General features: G+C 40.3%; 1 protein-coding gene across 4 annotated transcripts; it reads right to left on the bottom strand.

Moving 5' to 3' along the window:
- Positions 1–617: 617 nt before the first annotated feature.
- Positions 618–16917, bottom strand: brdt (bromodomain, testis-specific). 4 transcript variants are annotated; one of them, XM_049588792.1, is made up of 20 exons: positions 16463–16917; positions 12673–12943; positions 12323–12460; positions 11845–11983; positions 11458–11582; positions 10735–11076; positions 10518–10646; positions 9105–9302; positions 8826–9004; positions 8433–8722; positions 8226–8339; positions 7969–8124; positions 5564–5619; positions 5285–5465; positions 4476–4546; positions 3199–3274; positions 3014–3114; positions 2543–2736; positions 1504–1723; positions 618–1410 (listed from the first exon to the last, which is right to left on the bottom strand). In XM_049588792.1, exons 2-20 carry the CDS (start codon positions 12862–12864, stop codon positions 1345–1347), a joined length of 2967 nt encoding a protein of 988 aa, XP_049444749.1. In that variant the 5' UTR covers positions 12865–12943; positions 16463–16917; the 3' UTR covers positions 618–1344. The 4 variants fall into 4 exon arrangements, with proteins under 4 accessions (XP_049444749.1, XP_049444748.1, XP_049444751.1 ...); XM_049588791.1 differs by having other exon boundaries at positions 16477–16917; XM_049588794.1 differs by having other exon boundaries at positions 16832–16865.
- Between the last annotated feature and the right edge of the window lie 10508 nt (positions 16918–27425).

Here is a 27425-nt window from a genome sequence, read left to right as displayed (position 1 = left end):
AGTTGGAGGGTTCTGCGCAGTATCTTAGCTGTGCCTTGGACTGCACTCTTCTGGACAGAGACCTCAGATGTTGTACCTGGAATCTGTTCGAGCCACTCTCACAGCCCTGCTCGGATCACCACTGTTACCTTTACTCCCCACATCTTTTCCAGCTCCTCTGTCAGCCCTTGGGATTCTCGAGCTTCTCGTGTTCCTATATATACCCATGTTAGAAAATAAGCTAAAGTGCCCTTGGATACCGCATCTGTAGTGGCCTTATGGTAGATGAAACATGACAAAGTGTGCCCTCTGGGGTGGCTCTAAATGGAAAAGACATGATAAAGAGCCCTCTGGGGTGCCCCTCCAGTGGAGAAAACAAAATGAAATGCCCTTTATGGTGGCCTTAATGGAGAAGACAGGATGCAGTGCCATGTATGCTGCCCTACAGGCTACAAAACTTTCTGCATGCTGGTGCCCCCTTTCTTTATTTTTTTTAATATCCATCATTCCATCCATATATGTTGCTGGCCTCGTGCCTCATAAAGTGATGCAGATCACTTAGTGAAAATAGCTTTATTATTCTGAGAAAAAAAAAGAAAGAAAGAAAGAAGAGGAAATAAATGCTTATTTATTCAGCATATACAAACTGTAACATACAGAACATGTTGATAGTCTCCAAAAGCAACTTTGGAACAGCCAGAACTGTATAAACAACAAAGTGCAGTGCATGTGCAGTACAGAATGATATCTAATAAAAAAAATGAAAAACAAAAGAAGAAGTCGTGTGTGTGTGTGTGTGTGTGTGTGTGTGTGTGTGTGTGTGTGTGTGTGTGCAACATCAACATATAAACCAGTGCTTTGCCTACATTTAGTATATTTTTGAGTCAGGATCACCTGAAACATGCTGGTTTATCAATAAGATAACGTAACAGCAGACCTGAACAACACTGCACATTTCAGCAAACAAGACATGGTGGCATTTACAGTGTATGGATACATTCATTAGCTTGTCGTACATAACTGTCAGCTATAGGAGTCATCCAAATGTGAAAAGAACAGAAAAAGACGCACACAGTATTTGTTTCAGGTTCCAATTTTTGACAGTGTGTCACCCCAATCATCTCAAATTCAACAGTGCGTCAGTGCAAACATTTACCATCCATTTCAGATACAAATGAAGGGCAACACCCGTTTATTTTTTACTGACTGTTTTTTCCCCCTCAATTAACATTTATTTTCTAATCTCAAGAACATACATGAGGTTGGTGAAGTTGTCTTTTGTGCCCGAGAAAGAACCAAGAGCTCCAGTTATTCACACAAACAACACAGAAGTACTTTTTTTTCCAAGTAAATCCCAGTTTCTGTTCAGTCCAGGTTCAGCTCAAATGTGGTCATTATGTCCCGCTGCATAGTCATGTCAATGCCAGACATCTGTAAAGAGAAAACAAACCACAGATTGGTTGTTTAAACCTCATTTTACTACAAAAAACAAATTAGCCCTAAAGCATGGATGAGGGTACTCACAGCCTCTCGCCTGCGACGTTCTTGCTCCTTCTTGCGGGCCATCTCTCTTTGCCTATCGACTGAGGACTGCGTGGTTAGAGGTTGGGTTTCTGTGGGAGACTTTGGCTTATGTGTCTCAATGTCTTTAGGCACGTCGAGGACAGCTTCTGTACAGTCAGGTGAATCAGGATCCTCCTTCATAGGTTGTGAATTTGTTTCTGCTTTACATGTGGCCGGTAAGCTAGAAGGAAAATGACTGTATTAACTAAAATTAATTCTTAAAATCATCCACCAGGCTTTAACAGAGAAATGCTCCTTTGGTTTATAGGCACTTTTTCAAAAAACTGGGATTTGGATAGTCTAAATTATGCTGAAAAATGTAGTGGCATCTTTTAAACCTTGTCTAAGGGCAGCATTTTTAAGCTCGACTCCACCTGTCCTGGTTTTTCAAATGGATACACCCACTCAGCTGTGGGCAAAAAGCAGTGACATAGGTTAGGTTGCTGATAATAATAATAATAATAACCAAAAGGATTTGTTCAAATTTTTTGAAATGGGATTGTTTCAGGTTTTCAATCCATAATCAGTGTATGACCTACAGTAGATCCTACAGTAAACCTTCCAAACCATGAAAGTCGCTTGTCTCCTGCTGCCTTGTTTGGTTACTACGTGACTTTTGGATGTGAACTAACGCGGCATTCTTGAAAAGAAATTGTAGTCTGTTGCTGTGTCACGCTTAGTCTGAATGCAGCATTAACACAATTAACACAAAAGCCAAAGAAGGCTTGGTTCAGTCACGAAGAGGCACATTAGGGGGGTTTTATATGAAGCAACATCAACATGCAGAAACCTATGTCTGGTCGGGTGGGAGTTGTTTTAGTAAGGTCTTGGGAAAATAGGATTTTGACACTAAAATATATGTACTTAAACCAAAATTTGAATGTTTGGATTTAAATACATAAAGAAAATGATTTAAAACCCTCATAAATAATACATTATGGACCCACTTTTCAATAAAGAAATTAAATTCAGAAGTAAATCTGATGTATTTGCTGAATACCTGCTCTTTTCAGAAGCCTCCTTCTCCTTGTTGTCCTCCATCTGTTTTTTCTTCAGTGCTTTTTCACGCTCTTCCTTTTCTATGGCGGCCTTACGAAACTGCTGAAAACTCTCCTTTGAGGACTTGATTGCAGTTGCAGTGACTGACTGTCTCACCAGTTTGGCCCAAGAATCAGCATTTTTTAGAACGATGTCCTATACAAGATAAATCACCATGTTTACTTATAATCCATTTCCAGTGCGGTGGGAATTGGTGGCACCAACTAGGATCATCTTTAAAGCTGCGTTAACTGATTTCTCTCCAATAAAAAGGACAGAAAAACATTGTCTTATCAACTGTGTCCATCTGCTGTAATTAATCCTCATTGGTGCAACCCTCCCTCGACATCCTGATCACCAAAATCATTCAACATTCCAGAAAAATGATGTCAACACTTGTTTGTAATTATAAACTCAGTTAAACAATGCTAACCTTTTTGGGATGTTTTTCCTCTTCAGCAGATTTACTTGCTTCATTAGTGTAAGGCACATTAGTTGGCTGACTGTCGGGAAGATCCTCAGGGTACCCGGAATCTGGCAGAATTACTTTCAAAATAAGTGTTCTGCTTAAGTATTAGTTATTTCAAAATAAATGCTGACGTAAAAGTAGGCGCTCACCTAGCGACTTACTGGACGTGGTCTCATCTTTGGACTGCAGTGGACTGTCTCTCAAAGGGGACAGCACAGGGCCTGGCTGAAAGTTGACATTTAGTTTTAACATTTAAAATCTTCATGTCCTTCTTCATGTCATTTGTAGATATATTTTTAGACATTTTTCTGGGCTGTCGTATTTTTTTAATACTCTGCAATGAGAGCGCCGCGTGTACACTCCGCTAACCCTAACGGCAGCAGCGTGATAAGGCACTGGGTGTGAATTCTGCGCCTAGTGCTGCCAGTTTGGCCTTTTTTTCCTGGAGCGCTGAGAATGTGATAATGTCTAACTTAAGGTAAAAACACCGTGCCCATCACTGTCACTTCAGCCGTTAAATCACAGCAGAGGAGGGACAAATACCACAAAGACAACCGTCACATCTTACATGTACAAGTGCTGATGAACAACAACGGAGGTTAATTTCCCGTCACCCAAAGCAAGTACTCTACCTTGTGTTGAAGTGTCTATCTGAGGATATTTGGAAACATAGCAACCAAACACAAACAAAGCATCTCAGCTAAAAAAGCTGCACTTCCAAAGTGCTCTCAAACGCTCCCAGCTCGCCGTTTCCTGAGGAGTGCCTGGCATTTCCAGCTGGGAGAAAAACACTTTGGTGGATGCGGCCCCTTCAGAGTGCTCTGTAAATGCAACTGGGCCATGTGTATGATATGATATGACAAGAGCTCAACAGCTGCTGTGATGTGTTGATTTTAAGGGTATTCACACTGTAAAAGGGGTTACACATAGAGCCTTTTCCACTAAATAAACATGCGTCGTTTGATCTCATTTATATGCAGGTCATTTAAAAAGTAGTCTCGCTCACCAGACCTTTCTCAAGAAAAGAAAGGTCTGGCTGGGCTGACTCTCACTTTAAGATTGGAGAAAAAAACGCCCCAGCTGCTTGTACTTCTTTCAACCAATCACAATCGTTCTGGCCGGTGCCACAGCAACGGTGCGCTTGCAAAAATATTGTCGGGGGGAAACAGGTTTTGGTGTAATACGCCCACAAAAATATCGCCTACAGGACGCGAACCATGGCAGAAAAATGGCTACATCCCCGCAAGATCAAACACCGCAAAAGTTAGTAAAGAACGTGTTGAAAACCGCTACACAACTGGAGGTGGTAGGGCGGGACTTCAGCGGGTGGCTCGTTCCGCCCAATGAGAGGCTGATCTCTGCAGCGAACTTCCGCCCACTCAGACTATTTAAAAAAGGTACAGTCCAAGTGTTTCAGTAGAAGTACCTCAAATCTGGTGGCAGCCCAGTCCAGCAACACTCCTGGAGAGGCCATGGGGGATAAAAGCGCAGACAAATCTGCCAAACAATAAAGGACAGATATTGATCAGAGCCATGTGAAAAGAAAGGAGCTACTGTGCGCTTATAAAAATGTACAGCATGAGCTAGTGCACAGTAAAATCAAGTGAGGGCAGGAAGAAGCAGCATGAGATGGAGTGAAATAGGGGCAGTAATTGACTGGTCCCTTCCTGTTCAGCTTCATTAGAACAGAGTGCAAGTGAGCCAGTTTTCACTTCCTGAACTTTTGTTTCTGAAGGACACTGAGCATATGGGGCAATTAAAGGGGAACAGGCTGCCTGGGCTGCACAGGCGCTGGAAGAGGTTTACTTGATGTGGAGCTGCATCAGTGAGGGAGGAATAAGGAATCTCAATGAGGTATTTGTTAAAAGAGCTGACAAAGCTGATCTGAGAGTGTGAGTGAGGGTGAGTACGGGGTTTTTGGGAGGTATTAATGCTGCTCTGGCACAAAAGGCTGGGAAAGAAACGAGAGGATAATGCAGAACTAAGAAAAACAAATATGGGGTTAACGTAAACAGTCTCACCTCAGCATCAGAAAGACAAAAACGTATATTCATTTGAAGTGATATCAAGTTGAAGCAAAAGGTGACCCAGTTTTTCTGAGCCCAAGGCTTACACACTTCCATTGTCTTAATGAAAATCACTATTTTAAAATCATCCTGTAAATTTAACATGCATTTCCTGCCAAACTTCGATTCTGCCTTAGTGTAGTGACAAGAGGACAAATGTGAGCAGTACCTGGTGGTGATAGAGTCAGCCCATCACAGGTCTGGTCTTCACTACGGTGTGCTGGGGGGCCTTTGGTTTCTGCTGCCGACGACTGCACAGCAAGAGGAGGCTGACAAGTCTTGACCGAGGCTTTCGTCAGATCTTTTGTCTCCGTTTTCTGCTTGCCACAGGCAGCGCGAGTCACCTTTGACTTAAGAACAAGGGACATTTTTACTTTTGATTGTAACCAGCATGATTATCTTATCATGAATCTCTTGAGTTCATTGAGCAAATACTGAATGTATTTACCTTCTTCTTCACCTTTTGGCAAGAGTCTTTAGTTTTTGGCTTCTTTGTTTTTGGCACTGAAAGACATGCACATTAATAATTCACAGTCTACAGAGTGAGGAGTCATAATAGCTCAGCTTTCTGCTAACTGAAGCCAAAAGCTCACATCTGCAGCTTATTCAAGTTGATATTCATGTAGCTAGAGCCTTGAGTCACATTATGTCCTATGCCTCGCTGTCCGCTACTACAGACCACCTCGCCGGGAGGAGCGTAGGCAGCAGTTCCGGAGACAAACCCCCAGTTAGCATCTGCAGCAACTAGAACTCAGCCAGCAACTGGGAACATGACATGTGCACCTGTTTCATGTGGACAGAGTATTAAAAGTTGTGTGTGCAATTAAAGGATAACTTCAGTATTTTTCAACCTGGGCCCTATTTCCCCATGTATATGTGTGTGTGTGATTCATAGGTACAACTCATTTTGAAATTGGTTCAGTATTGAGGGAGGCGGATGCAGCCGGCAGCCGCGAGGTAGATATGGGGGCAAATGCGTCCCCTATAAGTTTGCGCATTAAAAGTGCTTTTTTCGCCACTGACTGGTTCAGATCACCAGTACTATCTCTGTAAATAGCATACTAAGCGTTTCCCTTACCCTTCACTTCCTGTGTGCTGTGTGTGACGTCATCTCGCGAGAGCTTTGCTTGTTGCCGGAAGAAAACAACAATTCTAGGTATCAGTATTGCATGCATCAAGACATATTAGTTATACTTACTTGATGGATAGTTGACCATTTGGTCCCTGTGGTTTTGGCCGCCTCCTCCAATTTATTTTGGGCACATGAAAAAAGGTATCCAGCACTGCCCTGTTGATCAGAGGGGGGAAGTCCTCTAACGTAGTTACACAGCGTTTGGTAGTTTCTGTGTCATCCCAGGACACATCGAGACCATGAATATTGGGCAACAGGTCCCACTCGCTGCAACACAGACATTCTTCCTCTGTGGGCATGGAGTCACAGCAACCACAGGAGCACCACCAGTCCTCAGAGATTCACGTTCGTGCAGCCGCTGCTTCACCCTCGTCTGCTCGTTGGCCCTCTCTCTATCCTCGTCTGCTCTCCTCGGGCTCAAATAAGTACGGGCGGCCATCGTAATAAAAGGGCTCATCTTCATTCTCGAAATCGGGTAAATATGCAGCCATGATACAGATGCAGTAAAACTCTCAACTGTACTCCGGGACAACCAGCGCCACTCTGTGCGGCGCTCAGCATGGCTCCTCTGTTTTCTTCCGGCAACAAGCAAAGCTCTCGCAAGATGACATCACACACAGCACACAGGAAGTGAGGGGTAAGGGAAATGCTTAGTATGCTATTTACAGAGATAGCACTGGTGATCTGAACCGGTCAGTGGCGAAAAAAGCATTTTTAATGCGCAAACTTATACGGGACGCATTTGCCCCCATATCTACCTCGCGGCTGCATCCGCCTCCCTCAATGCTAAACTAATTTACAAACGAGTTGTACCTATGAATCATACGCACACATACACATGGGGAAATAGGGCCCAGGTTGAAAAATACCTAAGTTATCCTTTAAGTCTGACTCACCAGATGTAGACTGAGACTATAAGCCTGCCACTGGGCTGCTGATTTCAGCCAGCATTCTCCCTCCCTTCCGCTATATGCCTGTTACCATTTCCAAACAACAACAACCTCCAAGCTTACAACTTACACACTAAACACTAATTTCATGGACGTTCCAATCTATTCCACATTACTAAAGCTTCTCTGATATCATTGTAATAATGTTCTGCTCGAGCCACATAGAGCCATCTGTGGTTTCAACTGGTCTGTTGAGCTCCTCCCGAGCTGAAGTACAGTCAGGCTTCACCTCTAGGGTTACGATCATCAGATCATGTTTTTCTTTTCTACAACTTAAAGTTGAATCATGTGACTGTTAATATTTTTGTGGCGTTTTCTTTTGCAGAGAAATTTTAATGACAGTGCTCAGCTCCCCCACATGCAAATGTTCCACCAAAACAAGTTCACCCCTGACACTATCTTGCAAGAGCAACATTGCTGCATCCTGGTGAGTGCAGCCCAAGATGACTGTGATTGGTTTAAAGAAACAAAAACAAGCCAGTGTGTTTTTCCCCCGCTATAGCAGAAAGATAATCGATGATTCCAAATCCTTCTCTAGCACTGACACAAGACTAGTGTAAAATAAACAAAGACCAAACACCTGATGAATGTGCAAAAATATAAAACAATTTAATATTTGGTGTGCAACCAAGAGACAGCTTTGAAAGGTAGAGGTAAGGCACCCAGGTGAATAAATAACCCACAGCTTTTTTCTCATTTTAAGGAAGGAGAGTGGAGAATGGTGAACCAAAGGCAGGTGAGGGTATAATGCTAAACGGGAGAGCAGCTAACCTGATTCAGAGTCACTGCTATCAGAAGTGCTAGAATGACTGCTGCTGCTGCTGCTGGAGCTGCTTTCAGAGCTGGACGAAGAGCTGCTGCTGCTGCTGCTGCTGCTGTCACTGAGGCGTGAAGGGCAGCCGAGGTCAGGAGCCGCCACGGGTTTAGCTGTTCACAAAAGAGAGGTAAAGTGTCATTTTTACATTTAATGCCTCACGAGTGGAAGCCCAACTGTGACAATTACATTGCTAATCAAATTCAGATTTTACCTGATTGCTTTTTTTTCTTAATTGAGTGCTGCTCTTTAGCGGCAACCTGAGGTGTCCTGACATCCTTTAGTTTTCCAGGCGGCGGTCTTTCTGTGGGCTTCACCTGCTTTTTTTCTGAGGACAGAAGAAATAATAACCCTACATTTTTAAAAGGTGCATTTGCTGACAGGAAGATTAAGCAAAGCAGCAGGACCGAGCTGTACTTACGGCTAGTTTTCTTGTTGCATTTTCTCAGACATGCTGCAACAAACCTCTGCAGGGCTCTCAGTGTGGAAGGCTTGAGTATTTCAAAGTCAACCTCAATATCCTCGAGAGATGATTTTCGCAGACAGGACTCCCTGGCATGAATGATCTTCACCAACTTGCCCAGTTTGTCACCAGGCAGCTTGTTGATGTCTATTTTCAACTGCCTTTTCTCCTCGTAGCTCACCGGTGCTGATGAGACCTCGTCCTTGCATTTCAAAGGTACCCCATGAATATTGTGTCTGTTGCCATGCCTAGACGTACAAATGAAACATCTAATGTTAACGTTTGCACATGGGGAATACTCAGTTTAACATTAGTATGACATATAAACCATATTAAGTGGAGCTTACTTACAAAGTAGAGATCTTGTGGTTGGCTTTTTCTACAATAGATTTGTACTTTGATGACTTGTGTTTTAGTCGAGCGATGTCCTTCTCTTTGGCTCTCTTTTCCTTTTTCAACTTGTCTTTCTTCTTCGGTTTCAGCAGGGGCTCTTGGGCAAGTCTCTTCAGCTGGTCGCTGACAGCTTTCAACTGCAAAGCCAGCCATTAATGAGCCAATTAGGTTAAAATGCACTGAAGCGAATAACTGCTCAAAAGCCATTTGCACTGTAACCGGAATGAATACACCCACCCGCTCCTCTAGATTGGCCAGCTGCACGGCCACCTCCTCTGATGGACTCTCCGCCTCTATGGAGCTCTCGGTTTCAGAACTTTCTGAAGTTGACACACTTCCAACTCCGTCTCCTTGTCCCTTGTCAGCTCGATGATAAGGTATGGAACAACCCTCTGCTTCTTGGGGAACTTTCAGATATCGGGCCTCAAAAACTTCCTGTTGATAGAAAAAACTGTTTTGTTTTTTTTGCCATTTGCCAGTATTAATTATCTAAAGCCTACTCCATTTCTGATCCTTTGTGTATTGTTACCGTTTGTGTTCACGTATGCCAGCTGTAATATGGCATGCAACACTGGAACCAATCCATATTGCACAGTGTTGCCAACAATCAAACAAATAAACAGTGACAGTTAATGATATCTATATTTACAGCATGTCTACGTTGCCAAAGAGAATAGGGACACATTCCCCTACAAAAAATGTCACTATTTTAGCAACATTTAACAAGTGCACCACACCTATAAAGTGCTACTGTTGCTTGTCAACAGCATTTACAACCTCTCAGCATTTACACCTCGACATCATTAACACCTCTGCGTTTTGTTTATTCTGGGGATATAAAAGGCTGTTCAAACCTTCCTGCCACCACTGTGTCTCAACAGATACAATGCTAAAACACAAAAGAGCACAATTAAAAACATCACATAAAGTAGGTAACAAACATAACTTATGATACCATGTGGAGTTTTTGACCACTAGTTGTGCTACGGAGCAATCATGTTAGGTATGTGCCCCAGTTTTGTTCTGCCTTGTAAGCCTGTTTGGGCGTCTATTGATGTATGATGCTAAATTAATATTAGAATACAGACTCACCCCCCAAAATTTGTTGTTGGACATAATTTAATCAATCTAAATGTCAATATGTTTCAGCACCATTTAGCTGGACATATTTCTCAGTATGGCATTATGATGATCAGTTTGAGAATTTATCAGGAGTCATGTAAAAGTCATCTGAAAATTGGCAGGCAAGTCTAGTTGCAACCATGCCAGCAGTCCAAAGAGCAAAAACCTAAGTGTGTCATTGTAAATTGATGATCAAAAAATTTGCTAGCTTATCCAAAAAGTGTAGCCGACAAGAATGCGCATCTGGCACATAACACTCAGTGTGAGGCAGATTTAAAAAAAAGAAAAAAAAAGAAAAAACACTTTTAGGGAGTCCTGTGTCAACAAAGGCAAAGCATGCCAGCGAGCTCAGGTGAACGTACACAATGTAGGTTTCAAATTCTCCCAAAAATTGTGTCAGCAGAAGCTCTATGATGCATATATTCAGAAACACACTAACTATAAAACTAGCTTTGTTTATAATAAAACTCCATTTGGTACCTTTTAGTATTGCCATACTGATTGGAAAAAATAAAATAAAATCTATACCTGCAGCTGTCTCGCCATGTAGACAACCTCATGCGATGGTGGATTGTATTTGTAACAGTTGGAGAACATCAGTCGGACATCAGCAGCAAATTCCTTTGCATTTGCATACTCCCGTTGATCCATTTTTTTCTGAGGAGACGAAACATTATGGAAAACTCATCTGACTTATATTCAAAATAATGTTGTGTAATAATTTTCATCATCATATTCATCTTACCCTGATGGTGCTCAGGTCCATCGGCTGCTTGATGATGTCATGGTAGTCGTGCAAGCCCAAAGCCACAGCATCAACGGGGGTGTAAAAGGGCCATGCGTATGGGTAGTGTCTCTTGGAGAGCATCTCCTTCAGGATATCGTTACAGTATCGGAGCTGCTCGGACAGTCTGACCTTCTTGCTCTCTACGGCAGGCAAGTCTTTCTTTGGAGCTTTGATCGGCCTTCTTCTGGAGAATAATGTACAAGGTGCTGCATGATCCCCACAAGCAGACACCTCGTGACTGGTGACAAGGGAGGTGGTGGAGGTCGTGGGGTCTGCTTTCCTCTTGAAAGCTTTTTTAATCTGAATATTTAGAACAAGGTTACAGTTACTAAGTTGGATAAAGCAGTGGGACAAAGAATGCACAATTTGCTAATTTCATGCAAATGAGAAATTCTGTCTAACACGATAAAGCATTTATTGCACACATCAAAGGACTGACATGCAAACCACAGAACGAGCTACTACTGGTGCATTGGACTCAATCATTGATTTTACCTTGTAAAAATTGGGGGGAAAAAGTTATTTATGAACTAGATTTTCTCAACTGCATATTCTGGTTTCTTTTCTTACTGAAATAACTGAAATAACGAGCCAAACAACCTCTTTCCTGCAACGTCTCAAACCCTTACGGTCAATTTCAATATTTAAAGTCAGTATTTCAACTGTGTAAGTGCACCTTACCGTTACTGCATCAATTTGTGCAGAGAGCTGGATGGGTGGGATGAATTGAGGCACATCTGGTGGAATAACTGTCACAGTCTGCTGGAGAACAACTTCTGACACAAGGGATCTCTGATGTATTGCACCTGCATGACATGAGGTCAAGTGAGTACATGCACAAGAATCAGATACCATTTTAAAATTGGTAAAATTAGGCAGCACACTTCTTTTGTGCCATCGCTGCATTGCAAAGTTCTAACATGGCAATATTTGGAGGTGTCTGGGACATTGTCAAATACACCTGCAGCCATCATTAAATCATGAAAAATCCAATTACACAGAGTAGCCCAAGATTTTTAAAAAGTAAAACTGGCCCACATCTTAAGAGACTGATGCTGTGTGAGATACCTGCATTCATCTTTTTCCCTTTCACTGGTTCCTTCGCAGTGATTGCCGTGACTTCCCACTCTTCCTTCGGCATTTGGGACACTTTTTGCAAAAAAAGCTTCTCCAGGGTCTGTGCCATAAAAACAATGTCATCTCCAGGCTGTGGAAAAAAAATGTATACATTAGAATTAAATAAAAGCATTCAATGTAGCATGTACTCTTATGGTAACCACAGAAATGTTTTAAATTGATCTTAAGCTCTGTGGTGACCCAACAAAACATCTTTTTGGGTGGGTAAGAGTAGCTACCTCATTTGCATTACAGTATGACAGAACAGCAAGAAGGGTTTGTGAACGATATGTTAGTTCACAGACCTACTTCTGCCCTACAAAACCTCCTCACAACTAATTTTCTCTATGTCAGCTATCTCTGGGTGTGCAGTTTGAAATGCCCTTTGCAGTATGTACATGTTGGTGGGTTACAAATAGTGTCCTCTTACCCGATTGTACACGTAGCAGTTGGTGAACATGGTGTTGAAGTCTTCTATGCATTCAAGTGCTTTCCAGTAGTAGTTGTTCTGAAGACGCTTCTTGATAGTGCTCAGATCCATAGGCTTTGTAATAATGGTGTAATAATCCTGAAAGACAACAAACACATTGGCATGAATACACCAAAATCTTTCCCTCCCACATCACAGTCTAATGGAAGTTATCCACCAAGACAAAGCCTGCTGACTGCCCCTAATTTGAGGTTCAAACACTGAAATACGATTGTTACAATGAGAGTGAGAAAAAAGCAACACACGTTAGAGTTGTGCTGTGATGCTACAAAAACTACTGTATGACTTACTGGGAGATGCAGCGCCACTGCATCAACTGGCTGGCGAAAGGGCCACGAAAAGTTATGCCTCAGTAAAGCTTTGATCACCACCTTCTCCAGGTACTGTAGCTGATTGGTTACACGTCCAGGGTTCTTGGGATTTATGACCTCCGGCGGAGGGGGGTTTCCACTCACAGTGGGACAGACTTTCACATCAGACATTGTGTAGTCCAACAGGCCATGAAGGGGGGAGCAGTCTGTAGTAGGCTTTGCTGTGACTTAGTGTTCATCACACGTTTTCCTGAACAAGGAGTAAAGAGCAGTTTCCAGTGCTTCAGTGAAGAAGTAAATTGGGGATAACATTATGAAAACAAAAAGTAATTCAGTTAAAGTCTTCCGTCTTTATGCCTTACATCTGACATCCTTAAACCTGGGGCCTACATTACCCATAATACAACCTGACCACCAACAGTTGAGCTCATCATCCATATGTTAGCTAGTAGCAGCTAATGGTTTTAATTTACTTAATCCCATATAAAAACAAAAATCATTTATTAACCATTAATACATGCTAATAACATGTGTTGTTTCTGCAGCGTCAAATGTGTATCAATCCACAGCAGAAAATAGTCCCACCAAAAATGCAGTATTTAATGTAATGTAAAGTTAAATGTAAAGTTTGCTAAAAACCACAGTGCCCAGCTGTCTTAAAAAATGTCTGATGAAATGAGGTTTTTGTTTTAGTTACGGGATATGCCTTCACTATGTCTGTGAGTTTAACTGCTTCCTATGAAAAATCTAAAAATATCAGTCAAATGGACAGCAACACGTACATAGGAGTGCAGTGGATGCTCAGGAGCATCTTGCCTGCTAAACATGGTAATACTGCCACCTGCAGCATCTCTCACAAACTTTTCCATTCCGCATTTTAGCCCAGAAAAAAAAAAAAAAAAAGACCATGAAAGACCCATGATTCTAACGGGCATACTGAATATTTTAGATGGTAAAGCACTAAAGTATTAACAAATATTCCATGCCACACTGACCACGAGTGTTTTTAAATTGTTTTTTTTTTTGTCAAACATACCACTTATTTTCATTTCAAACCCCATCTCATATCAATTCACATTGCAAGTTCTGTTTACTTATTTCCATTTTATTTTTTCGTTTTAAAAGGATAAATTACAATACTTTAACACAATATTTTTCGTGAAGTCAAGCACATTTTTGCGCTTTTGTTGGGTGCATATGTAGGCACAAAGTGAATTTCAATACCATATGACCGATGCAACTAGCAACTAAATAATGACCTCCTTTACAGTCTGCCATGTCATACTTATTTAATTGCTTGATTGAAGGTCAAATGCTAATCCACATTCATAGTCATTTCACACAGGAAATCATTATGCTGGTAAAGCATAGTCATGTTTTTGGACATACTACAGCTGAATCATTGGCTGACACAACAATTATAAGGAGTATAGACGTAATAATGATAATAATAATAATAATAATAATAATAATGATAATAATAATAATAATAATTCAGTTAATTAAAATAATAATGAAAATAATTATATGTTGCTGAACTTACAAAATTAAAACAAATTTAAGGTGTAACACCATCCTACTATCGATGCATGACATGCAAAAGGTTGTTTGTTGTCTGACAGAAACAGCTATCCAAAGGTGGATCCAGATCAAATAAATTACCCTTTAAGTACTGTTTAACTCTTACGATCCAATATTCAAAAGTAACATAATGCAACTAAGTAAATAAAGCGTTCGACTCTACCTCCAGTTGAAGAATCAACACACCAACTGTTTCAACCACACCAAGATGGTGTGATTGCAAAAAATATGCTGTCAAGGTTCAGCAGCCTCAAAAATAAAACAAAACAATAAAATAAAAGATCAGCCTAATTGATGAAGGTCATCTCTTTTGGTATATATTTTATTTTTAAAATGTTAATTTTGATATCTAAAGCACAAGGCACATTTTATTGTATTTTAACGTAAATTTAATTTCTATTTTATTGCTTTATATTTACATACTTTTATTCTTACATCTTATAATAGTTTATTGTTTACATCAGCATAACTGTAACAGATCATCATTCACTCAGGAATCAATAAAGTATTTCTGATTCTGATTCTGAAAGTGAAGCATCACTTTACCTGCCTCAAAAAATGTTCATTTGTGTTACCAGTAGGCTACAGCTTAAACTTCTCGCTAATTATTAAATTCATCTTACAGTGAGATGTGTAAGGTGTTGCAAGCATGGCTGAATCTAAGATGAGATAAGCCTTTATTGATCACTAGCAGGGAATCTCAGGTGTTGCAGCAGCAAGCACAGATACATAAAGTAAAAAAACAAAAAACAAAATCAGAGGTAACTGCAACTAGTGTAGAGCAGAATTAAATTATTAACTATACAAGAGCATTTAAAGACAAGGTTTTGAGGTGAAGTGACAAGTTGCACTGTATGATTGTCTGGTATAATAAGCTCATAACACACATCTTGTTTCCTGAAATTAGTTTTCAATTGTATCGACAGTCTAGCTCCAGAGCCTCCTTACAGATTTATTCAAAGACAAGTGTGAGCATTATGAATGATTTGATGAATTGTAAAGTACGGTATCGTAAATCTAAATTTGGACAATCAGCTTTTTCGTCAGCTCTGGAACATGTTACCCACTGCAATCAAACCGATTACATAATTAGAAACCCTCACCACAAAGGTCAAGTGCTGGCTGAAAGCAAACCAGAGCTGTACCCACTCTCAGCCAACTGCACTTGAACATCTGAGGGGTATTAGTGTGAGTGTGTTGGTGTACTGTGGTGTGTGTATTGTAGTATGTGGATAGTGGTATTTGTATTTTTATTGTGGCTTTCATGTTTAAGTGTATTATGGTTTTATGATGTTTAAAACTGTAGAATTGCAATAAAATTGTAGGCCTTGGGACAAGAGCGGAACATTAGCAAAAGCTATAAACTGTGCAACCCATCTGCCCCACACCCTGTATTGGGACTAACCTTATGTTAAATTGCATCGTCACTATCAAATACATTTAAAAGAAAAATGTACATTAGAATAATATTTACGGCATTCACAAGTATTTCACGGGCAATTCGGGGTGATACAATGTCAAAATCAGTTTGAACGTGAGTATGACTGTGTCAAAGCATGTCTGCATGCTGCGGCTGTTGACATCTCTGGCCAACACGTGAAGCCACCACCACGCCCACCGGTTAGTTAAACAACTTACATTAGCTGAGAGCATGTCCACATGACAAACGAGGGGGCAATGTAGCTAATATTTCGCTTTAAAAAATTCTGTAAAATCAATTTCGTCCGGCGAATTCTTTAAACGACACAACGGTGACCTACGCATTTACGTTAGCTAGCTAACATTTGAAATAAAACCTGCTAAACGTCTCTGAAGGAATGCTAACAGGCGACTTCGGATGCTTTACCCTGCTTGCTAGCTAACTGACAGCCGGTACCACAATAAGTAGGTTCTTTAACCTTGTCAACAGTTGTATTATTTTTGCTTTATCTACCGTAGCACGGGCGGTAACGTTACAGCTTACCGAGTGCGTTTTCCCCGAATAAAGACGTACAGCTAACGTTAGCATAGCTAGCCCCGCGTAGCTAATAGCTAACGTCTAGCTAGCGTTAGCCGTTAAGATGTTAGCATAACGGGCTCCTTGCCAACTTGTAACACTTCTTGCAAATGTGTCACCCATCGGTCGAGTCCCACAAGCTACCATGACGTGAGTTTGCATTTTTAAAATAAGGCATTCAGTGAGCATTACCGTGCTAACGTTACCTTACGAGATATCACGGGCTCTTGCGTTCAACCCTTCAGCGGCAGACGTCTCTACGGCAACTGCCTCAAATTTATACCCCTGTGCACAAGGCTCCAGAACTGATTGGCCACAACTCGAACTACACGTGTTGCACTTTGATTTTCTGCACAAGAAAAGTTGCTCGAAACATTTTCTTTCATGCAAAAAAACACAACCCACTGTGTGTCCTGCAAATGTGTAGCTGCCTGGGTTTAACGTTACTTAGACATTTGTGGTTGAGTTGTTCCAAACAAAATGGCAACTCGGTGTCACGGAAGGATCCCGGAGGGTAATCGATTGATGAGAATACAGACCGATCGGTGCAAAGACACCAACCCTGCTGTAAATAATGTCACTAGTGTAGTTTGCGTCTCTCCGTACTAGCACTCAGTGTCTGTGTGACTGCTAGCGGCGGAGCTCTGTGTGTGTGTGCAGCGGCAGGAGCGGAAAACTGGAGGCTGGGCGGAGCGGTGAGTTCACGTGCTGACCCAGAAGCGGAAATCTCAGTTACAATGAAAACAAAAGCTACAAACCCCTCTCTACCAGAATTACTATATTGTTTATGTGATATGACACTATCATGTTTCCCTTTTGCAGTTTATAGAAAATAACACGCCACATTAACCCTTTAACACCTGTATATATGTGTTGCATTAATGCATATCCTTTTTAGCCACCATCTCTTTGCATTGCACGTTCTTTTTATTCTTAATAGGCCACTGTGAATGTTTGCACATCCCCAAACAGTGGTCAGCAACCTCAATTATCAAAAGAGCCATTTTTGACCAAAAATAATTTTTAAGCAACAAAACATCTAACATGAGCTGTCCCTCTGATGTACTCAATCCTGATCTTAATCATCCTCGCCGCTCCCAAAGAGACCCTCAACATCTTCATCTCTGCTTCCTCCAGCTCTGCCTCCTGTCTTTCTTCAGTGCCACTGTCTTGTACACCTTTCCTTTTAATCTTCCTGGTACTCCTCTGTCACACCTGACACTTTTCTCCACCTGTTCCAACCTGCTTGCACATGTTTCTTCACTTCTTTTCCACACTCTCCGTTGCTCTGGACTGTTGACCCTAAGTACTTAAAATCCTCCACCTTCTTTAGGCCAGTTGCCCTCACTGACACTGTGGGCCCCTGAGCCTTTGCCCGGTAGACCCGTTCAGTTATCCATCTATGTCTACATTTATGTTTGCTGTCTACACACCACAATACCAAGTCAATGTGAAAATGTACTAAGCAAAAAAAAAAAGAAAGAAAAAAGATTCTGACAACAACTTGCGCATCACCTCCTTTATAGCAGATGTTTTCCAGGACTTTCAAACTGGGAAATTTGAAACAATAGAATTTATAAATATGACCAACATGTAGAATCACAGAAGTCTGAAGAATACTTTTTATTGTAGCCTATGGGATGAAGAGTTGTGATCATTAAAATGAGTGAGACGTGTGGATTTTACTGAGGTAACTTGAACTAGGCATGAGTTTACTTCCTGTAAGATGGAAATTCAGAATAAATTGTGAAAAACTCAGCCTAAGTGTTAGTATCTGTACAAATTAAGGACTTTTATTGTGCTTATGATGGAATACAACATGAGGAAAACATAATGGTGTGAACAGTGGACTAAATGTACTACATGCATTAATCTATACTCTATGTAAGAATTGGTAAACTAAAAAAAATATGCTGTATTGAAAAGACACACTGTTTCCCCAAATTCTCCATTGATAAATTCCACAAGAAAAGTAATTTCAATCCCAATTTAATATTCAGTTTCTTGGACCTTGTAGCCCTACCATAAATTAAACGTGGAAAATGTAATTGCAACACATTTAGACTGATAGTTGTCATCTTAACGTCAGTGCAGCGCTGTCCCTTCACCGTTCAACACGTTTTAGAATTTAGATTCAAAATTAGTTGCTTTATGTTGTAGTAGAAGTGATTTATTTTGGTCATTTTTCCAACTTATACCAAATATACACAAAAAAAAAATAGTGTTAACAATGATACATCATTACTTTTTGAAGCAGTGACACCAAAGCAAGTTTCAGCTTTAAATATCAAGAATTAATATTTCCATCAGTAGGACATGACTGCTCCATACTGTTTACTGTAAAAACAAAAACATTGTGAAGACATTGCACTTTTGAAACATCCAATATTGTGTTCTCATTAATATTACCCTCTTGATCGTTTGCACTTTTTGTCCACAAGATGGCGCCATGGGCAAAACTGTGGGCCCACTGCTATCCTGCAGAAGACGTCTGATGGCAGAGGCTTGTGGAATCTTGTTGTGGTTTGTGTTTTTGATTCCCAAATGTGGCATTTTCTGCAGTTTTATAAACAAGACAGATCTCATCGTGACGTGACATTGTGTTATTTCACTCCCGAAAGCAAGCACAGGAAGCGGTGTAGACTATCATAAAGGGTTTAGTCTGTCTGTCATATCCAAGGACCAACTTCATATCTCTGCATATTCAGGGGAAAGCATGTCACCAATTTTATAGCATGAAGATTTGTAAGCTGTATATAATTCAGTCAGTGATAGCCCCACATTTAGTGTCATATTGTGGCGAAGCACTTCATTTTCCATGTCATACTCGGGGTGGAGGGCAGTAGAGATAAATGAAAGTAGATAAGGCCATTATGACGAGCACAATAAATAAAAGACAAAGTGAAAGGAGATTGAGAAAGTGACAGGAATGGGTGGTTAGTCAGATTGTCAGATTTCCTAAATGAGTTCTGACCATAAATACTGACTCAGTGTCTGTTCTCCTGACAATGACAGGAAGCTTGTTCAGAAGGGAGGAGGTCATAAAGGAAACGGCTCTGCCCCCCGATGTTTCTAATGTGAGGAGGAACAACAGGTATTTGTTTTTGAACGAAAAGATATAAACTTCTCAAACCAAGTGAGGGAAACAAGAAATGCTTTACTACTGATACTGGTATTATTGTACTTGAGTATTTCAATTTTATCTTACTTTAAACCTCTATAACTACAGTTTACGTCACCTTAATTTAAAAGTTAATCTTCATATCAAGACTGCACGTACAAAGCCTGCAGTGACCTTTCAAAGTCTGATGCATTTGGTGGCCTAAGCAACCCAACAGGAAATGAAGTAGCTATAACTGACTACACCTTTAACAGCTACTGCTTGCTTATGTGATAACACGTCAGTACTTATTCATCCAGCAATATGTTCTTGCATAACAAGTACTTTTACTTAGGTGTGATATTTAAAGGCATTTTGCAGTCAACAGCTTGCAATGACAGATTTTTATAACGTGGTTTTGCTGACTTCAGCTCAGGATCACACTTCTTCTAACACTGCTGCTACTTATCAGTGGTTTAATGTTATGTTCTGGTACTTAAGTATTTTTTGGAACTACCTGTACTATACTTGAGTTTTTATATTTCTGTCATCTTTCCCTTTTTATACTACAAGACCTAGATAAAATGTATACTCTTAGTCCAATACATTTCCCCTAAGTGTCTTCGTTACTCACTACAAAATAGGGATGGAAGGGAGGAGGGAAGGAGGGAGGAGGACGGACAGACGAACGAATGGAAGGCAGGAAAACACTGGGTTTTGTTCTTTAAAGCCTTCAAGTTGTGAAAAAGACCTATTTTTTCTTCAAGTGTAATGTAGGTACAGTAAATTGAAGGGTAAGTACAGTAAATACCAGTTAGTTTGACTCAGTTAACATTGTAGTATGTGTCTTTAACTTCAACCAAAGTCAACCTCTGATAAGATATTTGTAATATTACTCAAGTGTGGCTTTCCAATACTTCATCCACCACTGCTACTAATGCTCGGGTGAAGTTAAATAATTCGGGACACTTTTTGGTAGATTACCAAGAAAACCACCCAAAATTCAGGAGACTACACTGAGTGTTACTTTCAGAGCTTATTACAGATCTCTGCTAAGTTTTTATAAAGAAAATATGTTGCCAAGTAAAAAATGAACACATCAAGAGTCCCTAATTCACTCCGATGACATGTTCAGGTAAAATGGGACAGTCATGTTTGCTTTTTAAATGGTTAAATCCATGTATTGGTTCATTTGTTAAGTCGTTAAATCATTAAAGTGACCTAACTATTCATTAAAAAAGATAATTCTGCCACGCTGTTCCTGTTCTCCTGCTCCCTGTTTTATTGGGTGACGAATTATTGACAATGAACATGCGTGTGGGGTTATGTGTAACACAACAGCATCAGCCTCTAGTGTGATACATAACATGTGACGGTCAGTGCTTTATAAATAAAAATGGCAATAACAATCATTTATCATCCTGTTATAAGTTGGACAATCTTGTCCTCTGTTTGGAGGGTAAGGAGCTCCTGGACTTCATTGTTTTCCCAGTCTGCAGACATTTTTGGCAGCTCTTCTTCTTTGAGTTAGCTGCTAACTGATACCACCTCTCTCCAGGTGGTGGGCCGCACGCATAACACGCCGTCAAAATGTCCACCCATCCTGCCCATGGTCCTGTCCTGCTAGCTGTCTCTTTCATATAGACATCATTTTGGCGCTGTTAGTACCTCTGCTGTCGGCGTAGACAACTCTATTCTCCCATTGCGCGATTGTACCTTTTATACAGAACGGTGAGGTGTCATAATGGCACGAAATTTCCACCTTGAAGAGGCAGTGTAAAAGAGGCTAATGATGGCTAATTCTGAACTATTGCGGCTGACATTACATGGATACTGCTCTATCCCTCCTAGTTATCTCAGACCGATTAAAATAATTGTTTCATGTAAACATTTAAGACATCTTTAGTAACAATGCAATAATATGTTTGGTGACTGACTGCTAATAAGGGCCTAAGATGTATAACCATATTCGTCCCATTTTACCTAATGCCCTCAACTGCCCCTGACTCTACCCTCTTACACCTGTTAACAAAATGTAGACTGTCTGAATCCCTCGGTGAAGATTATCTGATAAGAACTGTGCTCATTGGGGCTCACTGTCTGGGTATAACCTTGGACTACATCATCCGTAAGAGGGCAACAGAATCCACATGTTTACCAAATAATTACATGGCATGTTGCTTGTTCAGGACAAATGTCTCACAGTTGTACACTGAACAAAAAGGCAAAAGCATCACCTCTGTTTTTGCTCCCATTTTTCACAGGTTTAAGTTAAAGATCTAAGACTTATTTATACACTCAATCGATATATTTCTCTCAAATCTTGGTCACAAATGAGTTAAAACCCATGTTACTGAGCACTTCTCCTTTTCCAAGATAATCCATCTACCTGACAGGTGTGGCATATCAACATGCTGATTAAACAGCATCATTACTGCACAGGTGTTCCTTGGGCTGGTCATGATAAAAGGCCACTCTAAAATGTGCAGTTTGATCACACATCATAATGCCACAGATGCCGAGAGTTTTGAGGGAGCGTGCCACAGGCATGCTGACTGCAGAAATGTCCACCAGAACTGCTGCCAGTGAACTGAATGTTCATCTCACTACCATATGCTGTCTCCAATGTCATTTCCCTGAATTTGGCAGTAGATCCAAACAGCCTCACAACCACAGACCATGTGTAACCACACCAGCTGTGGACCTCCATATCCACCATCTTCACCTGCAAGATTGTCTGAAGCCAGCCATCTGAACAACTGATGCATTTACCCTCTGGAGTCCGCCGGTGTGTCCAAATCACATAACCGATTTAAGATGATGTAGCAAGTAGATGCAGCCTCACTGAGCCTCCGCCTCAACTTGTGTCGAAAGTGCGAACATCAAACTACATACCTCTTTTAAATTGTGTTGATAGGCCAAGTAAAACCAGACTTACGATAAACACTTTACACCATGCCTTTTCCTGAATATTGTCGTCATGTTTGATGCGCGTTTGGTGCAGGAACAAACGGTAACGAAAGTGCTCGCAAGCAGAAAGTGCTTGCAAGCAAAAAACAAAACATGACACCCCCTTTCCGATTGGTGGTCTTTTTTTGTATGATTATAGGTCTAATGTGTTAATACAGTGTGTCAAAATAAAAAAATAACTGTAAAGTCACACAGGTGAGGTTGTGCTGAAAAAAATGACACCAAACAAGGCAAGGCAAACAGTTTTTAAGGTGGAATTTAAAGGTACAATTGAAAGTAGTCGAAAATGGCCAATTATACCCTTGACCACAAAGGGTTAAATTATTTGCACAACTAAAGAATTTCTGCACAAACAGTCATCTGCCTGCTTGTTGTCCTCACCAGGGTTTTTACCTGACAGCAGTTTGTCATCGTAACCTACTTGTGTGGTTGTAATGTATGGTTGGATGTACTGCCAAATTCAGGGAAACGACAGTAGAGATGGCTTATGGTAGTGAAATGAACATTCAGTTGACGGGCGACAGCCCTGGTGGACTGTCCTGCAGTCAGCATGATAATGGCACGCTCCTTCAAACCTTGCAACATCTGTGGCATTGTGTTGTGTAATCAAACTATAACCAAACTTTTAACTCATTTGTGACCAAGATTTAAGAGAAATGTATCTATTGAGTGCATACAAAAGTCTTTGGAAGCAAAAAGTGTTGCGTGGATTTTTTTTCCAGTTGTATTATTCAGTTTATTCTAAGTTTAATATGCTGAATTAAACAGTAACATGAAGACACTCAAAAGTCAAAACGTGGTACATTTCACCCACTTTGCTAAGTATATACTATATAGTGAGCAGGTGGTAAAGCATATGAAAATCCTATATTCAAAACTGACTTTATATAAATGAAAAGCTGTAAAAGACAGGGCTAGCATGCTTTACACAGATAGGGATCTGTTATTAACTGGCTTTCTCTCCACTAAGTTTACTCTTAATGTGCCCCATATGTTGTTGGTAAAAGATGGGGAGTCTGTTCAAATAACTAAAGATGTTTGGAGTGGTCTAGTAGCATGTGGTTTGGTTTTTAAATGAATTAAAAGGACAGTCCACATTTGAATAGAATTCAGATGTGTTCCTGCTTTGATTTAGGGCATAAAATCCACTATTACATGAAGAAAAAACTTGCAACAACCAAAATCATCTCATCTTTCCTGCTACTGATAGGTATTTTAAATCAAAGTGAGCACATGTGAGGAACTGTCCTGGTCCATTCAGAGTCGTAGTGTTGTACCATGAGCCAGCTGGAGTACAGTTTTAACTCTGGATTTGCCTTTTTTTGTGGCAGTTGTGTGATTGAGAAAGCATGAGGCAGCAGATCCCTCTTTGCTCTGGCCATCTGATAATTCCCCTGTAACTTGAGTCAGCAGCAGTCCAATAACAGTCCCTGCCCAAATCAAATATTTAGAGAGTCCCTAAGATGATGCTGGAACAGAGACAAAGAACAGGGGATTCTCACAGTGATGACAAGTTATTCTATTCATGATTTTTTTTCTATTTTTTTTTTGTCTACTGTTACTTTATACTTTATTATGCACATTTCTATGTATCATATCAACGTTTCTAAAGTGACGTCGTATAAACTGACTTCATTGGGAGGTGGAAGGGATGGTGGATGGCATGTCATGACCACTGCAGATCATTGTTCAAGACCAACAACAACAACAAAAACTGGTGTTTTCATTCATTTCAGCAATTCATTACTGGGTTTCTAGTGGCTTTTTAGGCACTAAACATGGGTGTTTTGTAGCATCCTGTTGCTGTTTTTCCAGTGAGACATTGTTGCTTTCTAGCAGAGATCATGCCACGAAAACTCCAAATCAACCAAAGATGATCTTTTACCTAAACCTAACCACGTTAACCTCAGCATTAAAATGTAAATGTGAAGTTTCAACGCACAACAAATTTAATAATAGCAAATTTAATGTATCTGTGGTTCGTAATGCATGGATGGTTTACTGAACTGGCTGACCGGGCACAGGCCCAGGGGTCCAGTGTTAGCCCCACCCACCCACCCTGGCCTTCACATGCAAAATGTCACTCAAATTACCATGGAAGGAAGAAGCTCAAAATGACCATGGGGAGACACAAAAAACATGAAAGAGATGCAAACAATCACAAGAAGACACAAAATGACACAAAAAAGACAAAATTACTTGAAAGAGACATACAATTACCCTAGTAATACACAAAATAACCTCAAGGAGACCCAGAATAACTACAAAGACACACAAAACTGCAAAAACACACATCATACCTCAAAGAGACACAAAACAACCACAAGGCGACAAAAATGACCACAGAGAGATGCACAGAAACTACAAAGAAATGCAAAATAACAACAAAAATGGGCACAACAACCACAAAGAGACACAAATGATGACAAAGAGACATAAAACAATCACAGGGAGACAAACTGATGCTTAGCAGCACAAAGCAACCAAAACAGGTATAAAATTACCTCAGTAAGACACTAAATTACGTCAGAGAGACCCAAACGATTACAGAAAGACATATAAACACCACAAAGACACACGAACAGTAAAAAAGGACCCAAATCAACTCAAAATACCTCAAAGAGACACAAAAAATGACCACAAAGATACTGCAAAGAGACACAAAATAACCACATAGAGACAAAATGACAGCAAAGAGACATAAAACAATCACATGGAGACACAAAATGACTATAAAGTGGCACAAAGTAGCCAAAAAAGATACAAACTTAACCCAAAGCAACATAAAATTACCTCAGTAAGACACTAAATTATGTCAGAGACCCAAACGACTGCAGAGAGACACAAATACCCACAAGGAGATATACAGAGACAACAAAGACACACAATACAGCAAAAAAAAAAAAAAGGGGGAAAAAAATCGCATAAAAAATGCAGAAAACAACCACAAAGAGACGCAAAATCACTGCAAAGGAGAGGTGGTGGGGCCCTTTGCATATCTGCACCCAGGGGCCCATTGTCTCATCACGTATTTTCTGGTGATTGGGTTTAATAATATTAACTTACTTTCTACTGTTTTATCACTCTAAAACACTTTGACTGTTTTTAATGAGCCCTTTAATGCTCTAACGTTGTATTATAACATGTGATTCTATTTTTATTTTATTCTCCTCTTTATTGTGGCTTGTGTGTGGTTTTAATGCATTTCTTTGCCCTATGTAAAATACTTGCTCTGCATTTGAAAGGTCCTATACAAATAAAATGACCCTGCGAATACAGGATAACTGAATGTGCTGCTGTCTTTATGGAACTACATTACAGTTTCTAAGTTTACATTCATTATGAGATGTCAAACGCTTACTTATATAAGCCTAAATTGTCTAAAAATGCAGCATCTTTGCGAGCTGCAATACAACCCAGCCAGATACTGAGATCATTTGTTATGTGCAGTTGGCATTTGCACTGCGTGCAGCATGATACCTCTGACAGAGCATTGTTGGACATGACAGCTCGTGCAATCAACTGGGTCAATACAAACTCAAGAACTCCTCTTACATTAATGGAATGTGAAGACGCCTCAGATTTTGCGTATCTTTGATGCACTGTTACGCTTTCTATCCCCCTTCCTCTCAGCTGCATTCACAGCCCTAACACAGTGTAAATAAACAAAGTGGAACACTTTAACGGAGCCATGCATATGTATGAGATGTAAAATAATTTGATCCCTTTGAGCGTTTCCTTGTCAGCTCTCAAAAGCGGCACATCAGTGTGTTTTTGTGTTTGTGTGTGTGTGTGTGTGTTTTTCACAACAAAAGTTTCCTTCCTTCTTGTCACAGGTGCCATCTCATTAGTGGTAAATCACTAAGCTGACATTTATGTTGTACCCAGTCACGCGGCATCTTCTTTTCAGTGGAAGTCTGATGTCACAGCGAAGCCACGCAGTGTTTGTTCAGGAGGGTACAAGAGATTTCACACACAGGAATCAGTCTGCATGCAGTTTAGTGCTTGTGATTGGGGTTGTGGGGTGGTGACGTTAAAGTGTGTGACAAAAATGACTTGTGAGAGCTGTGAAGGGTATCTTACATCGTAATATTAGAAGACACCCAAAATGTAAATATGGGAGAAGCCTCATGTTGTGATTACATGTGCTAATCTCTCTCAACTCCTCATCACCTAAAATCAGAAACAATAATGCAGAAAAGGAAATGCATAGCACTTATTTATCACAAAGGAGGTGGAGTGAACTTATTGTGGAGAATAAATGAATTTATTGTGAGTTGTTTTGAGCGAAACCTTCTGCCAGAGAATGTAATATAATCCAGGCAAGTGCTTTCCTGTCTCCGAAGCCAAACATTACTTTAAAGGGGAACTACGCCCATTTTTGAAAATTCATACAGTCACACAGTCCAAAAATGTTCACAGACATGAACAACCCTCTCCCAAATCCAAAAAGCTAGAGAGCTACAACTCAAATTTGTGATGTCATACTGTATGAAGTCTGAGACTGCTCCATTGACAATGAATTGGGAAAGACGTTCTCGATGACACTGAGAGCACCCAGGGGAGTGTTATGAGTACATGGATACATTTGCTGTTTTTAATCTGAGAACACCACAATGGAATAAAGCTCATTTGGGTATAAAAAAAGAAAACAAACATTCTGTGGGTCCATAAAAACAGGCTCCCATTCATTGTCTATGGAGCAGCTCCAGACGACTATATGTCAGTGTTCCTCAAATTTATTGCAAAAATCAACTGGCCCTTTTCATTTCATTTCATTTCATTTAAAAAAAACAAAGTTTGAAAACCACTACCCTATAACATCACAAGTTTGAGACTCACTTCTCTGGTTTCTAGCTTTGAGAGAGTCACTCGTGTTCACAAATATTGATTGAACTTCCCAGGCCATGGAAATAGAATATTTAAATTCTTAATTTAGGTGGTGTTCCTCTTTAACAGTAAAATAGACAAATGACATAATCCATAACTATATACTGTAGAAACATGTCTTTCAGATTGGTTGATTGTGCTTTACTTACTGACCTTTCTTATTTTACCAACACATTCTCACCCTGACCTCGTCAC

This window comes from Epinephelus fuscoguttatus, linkage group LG10 (assembly GCF_011397635.1).
Source record: "Epinephelus fuscoguttatus linkage group LG10, E.fuscoguttatus.final_Chr_v1".
NCBI lineage: Eukaryota > Metazoa > Chordata > Actinopteri > Perciformes > Serranidae > Epinephelus > Epinephelus fuscoguttatus.
Note: the sequence above shows the minus strand (reverse complement) of the source record. Positions and strands in the feature narration are given on the sequence as shown.